General features: G+C 34.6%; 1 protein-coding gene across 1 annotated transcript in view; it reads right to left on the bottom strand.

Moving 5' to 3' along the window:
* The window catches only part of LOC107750640 (neuromedin-B-like), a 1,545-nt gene extending 682 nt beyond the window's left edge, over positions 1 to 863 (bottom strand). Inside the window, exons 1-2 of the mRNA XM_016566129.1 lie at positions 655 to 863; positions 390 to 577 (exon numbers count right to left, since the gene is read on the bottom strand). Coding sequence (XP_016421615.1) covers positions 390 to 577; positions 655 to 823 — 357 coding nt within the window. The 5' untranslated portion in view covers positions 824 to 863. The remainder of the gene's footprint in view (positions 1 to 389; positions 578 to 654) is intronic.
* Positions 864 to 1,976: the final 1,113 nt, after the last annotated feature.

Here is a 1,976-nt window from a genome sequence, read left to right as displayed (position 1 = left end):
TACAGTATATATTTTGAAAATATTTACATGTATTTACATGTCTATAATTATATTCATATAATTTATATTATAAATATATTTAATATATAAAAATAACATATTTTTCTTAAATATATGCATGCATGTGTTTGTATTTATATAGACATAATAAATATACATAGTATACACACATATATTATGTAAACAAAAACTTTTATTTTGGATGCGAGTAATCGCGATTAATCATTTGACAGCACTAATAATTACATTTTAAGCCAAACAAACAAATTAATTCAAATCACATTTTTATGAAAATTATTTACAACAGAAGAATATTCTCTCTCATATTAATTTCAGACCAGAGTAGAAACTACTTCAAAATAAACAGAAACTGCAGACTCGGTTCTTACCGGAACTTTAGGGCGGATCTCCTGAGAGTCGAGGTGTGTTTGTATCGCGATCCTCAGCATCTCCTGGTAGAGGTCCGCGGGCTCGACCTGCTGGGGATTCAGTGCAGCCTCGATGGCTTTCATCGTGGAGTCATCCTCGGTCGGCAACTGTTCGCTGTCCACAACACTTTTCTTCCCCATAAAATGACCTTAAGTGCCAAATCACATTTCTGTTCTAGGTATAAGTCACGTTATATGTAGCACAATAGTCGTGTATGCATCTCACCTGTTGCCCATAAATTTCCTCTCGGGTTAACTTTGATCTTTGCAACTTTGTTTCTTAGTTCAGTCAAGTCAAGGCTCACTGAGGACGCTACTGAAATGTAAAAAGAGAACAGCACAAGGTATGTGAGGAATCCACAGTGACAAAAACTGGCTACACTTAAACTGGACATTTCTAAACGCTGTTGGTGGCTCTCTCTCTCTCTCTCTCAACGCGCGTACATCTATTACGACTGGAGGCGTCTGATGTTGGTTTTATATGGCGCGGATGGGAGGGCTGGATGGGTGTCGTGTAGTAATGACTTATTGCATTTCATTCAAGGTCCAGCGAGCAGTAACAGTCATGTGCGACGTTGTCGATCACTGCAAATGAGGCGTGTGTTGGGAATATGAGGGAACCTATGGAAAAGTAATTATCACTTGCCAACACGTGCCAACATTTTGCAGAGTCAAATTTCCCTGAACTGCAGCACTCAGTTCAGCACCATGGACAACACTCACATCACATGCTGCTATAGCGGAGGAAATGCTGTGACTTATGGCTTCCCAAAGGCTTTAACATGCTTTAACAATGTCATACTGAGTAAAAAAAAAAAAAACATTTATCCAGCCTTGAAGTTTTTTTTATTATTTTTATTATACATATAAATCATTTTTTATTATAAATCATATTTTAATACAAGAGTAATTCATTAGCTAATTAATTAAATGGTCATGTTGTAAATATGTTATTTTTGGTTGCGTTCATGTGATACTTCCAATACAAATTCAACAGATTGCTTTTTGTAATCAATACAGTTGATCTGTTATTTACATTATGATCTACACTGAAATAAAAAGGTGTAAAAAAATCTTTCACTCGCAGTTTTCCAAGAAACAGCAAGAATTTAAATGGAAATTTGGAAAGTCCCTTGTTATATGTACTTGGCTACAATAGCAAAAACAGTCAATTATATTTTTACTGGGTTACACTTTATTTTAAGGTAAAATCATTGTTTACAGTGCATTGATATGTTTGGTAAATACAAAAAGTCCAGGTTCAAAGGTCATGTTTTATGAGTCAAATCACTTGCCAGACTTTATGAAATTGACTCTAATGCCTTCTAAACACCCTAATGCTTTTAATCATATTATGCTTTGCATTCTTTATTTTTTTATGCTTTGCATACATTTTAGAGTCATGTTCATTTAGAATCAATGGCATGCCTTACTCTCAGAATAATTCTTGCTTAAACATTATGCAAGGAAATCAACTTTGAGAAAAAGATTGTATCAGCTTGTCTTCATCTTTTTTTTCTCCTCTCTAGAAATCAATGGGTTTCCCTT

Source organism: Sinocyclocheilus rhinocerous, unplaced genomic scaffold (genome assembly GCF_001515625.1).
Source record: "Sinocyclocheilus rhinocerous isolate Xijiao unplaced genomic scaffold, SAMN03320098_v1.1 scaffold19, whole genome shotgun sequence".
Taxonomy (NCBI): Eukaryota; Metazoa; Chordata; class Actinopteri; order Cypriniformes; family Cyprinidae; genus Sinocyclocheilus; species Sinocyclocheilus rhinocerous.
Note: the sequence above shows the minus strand (reverse complement) of the source record. Positions and strands in the feature narration are given on the sequence as shown.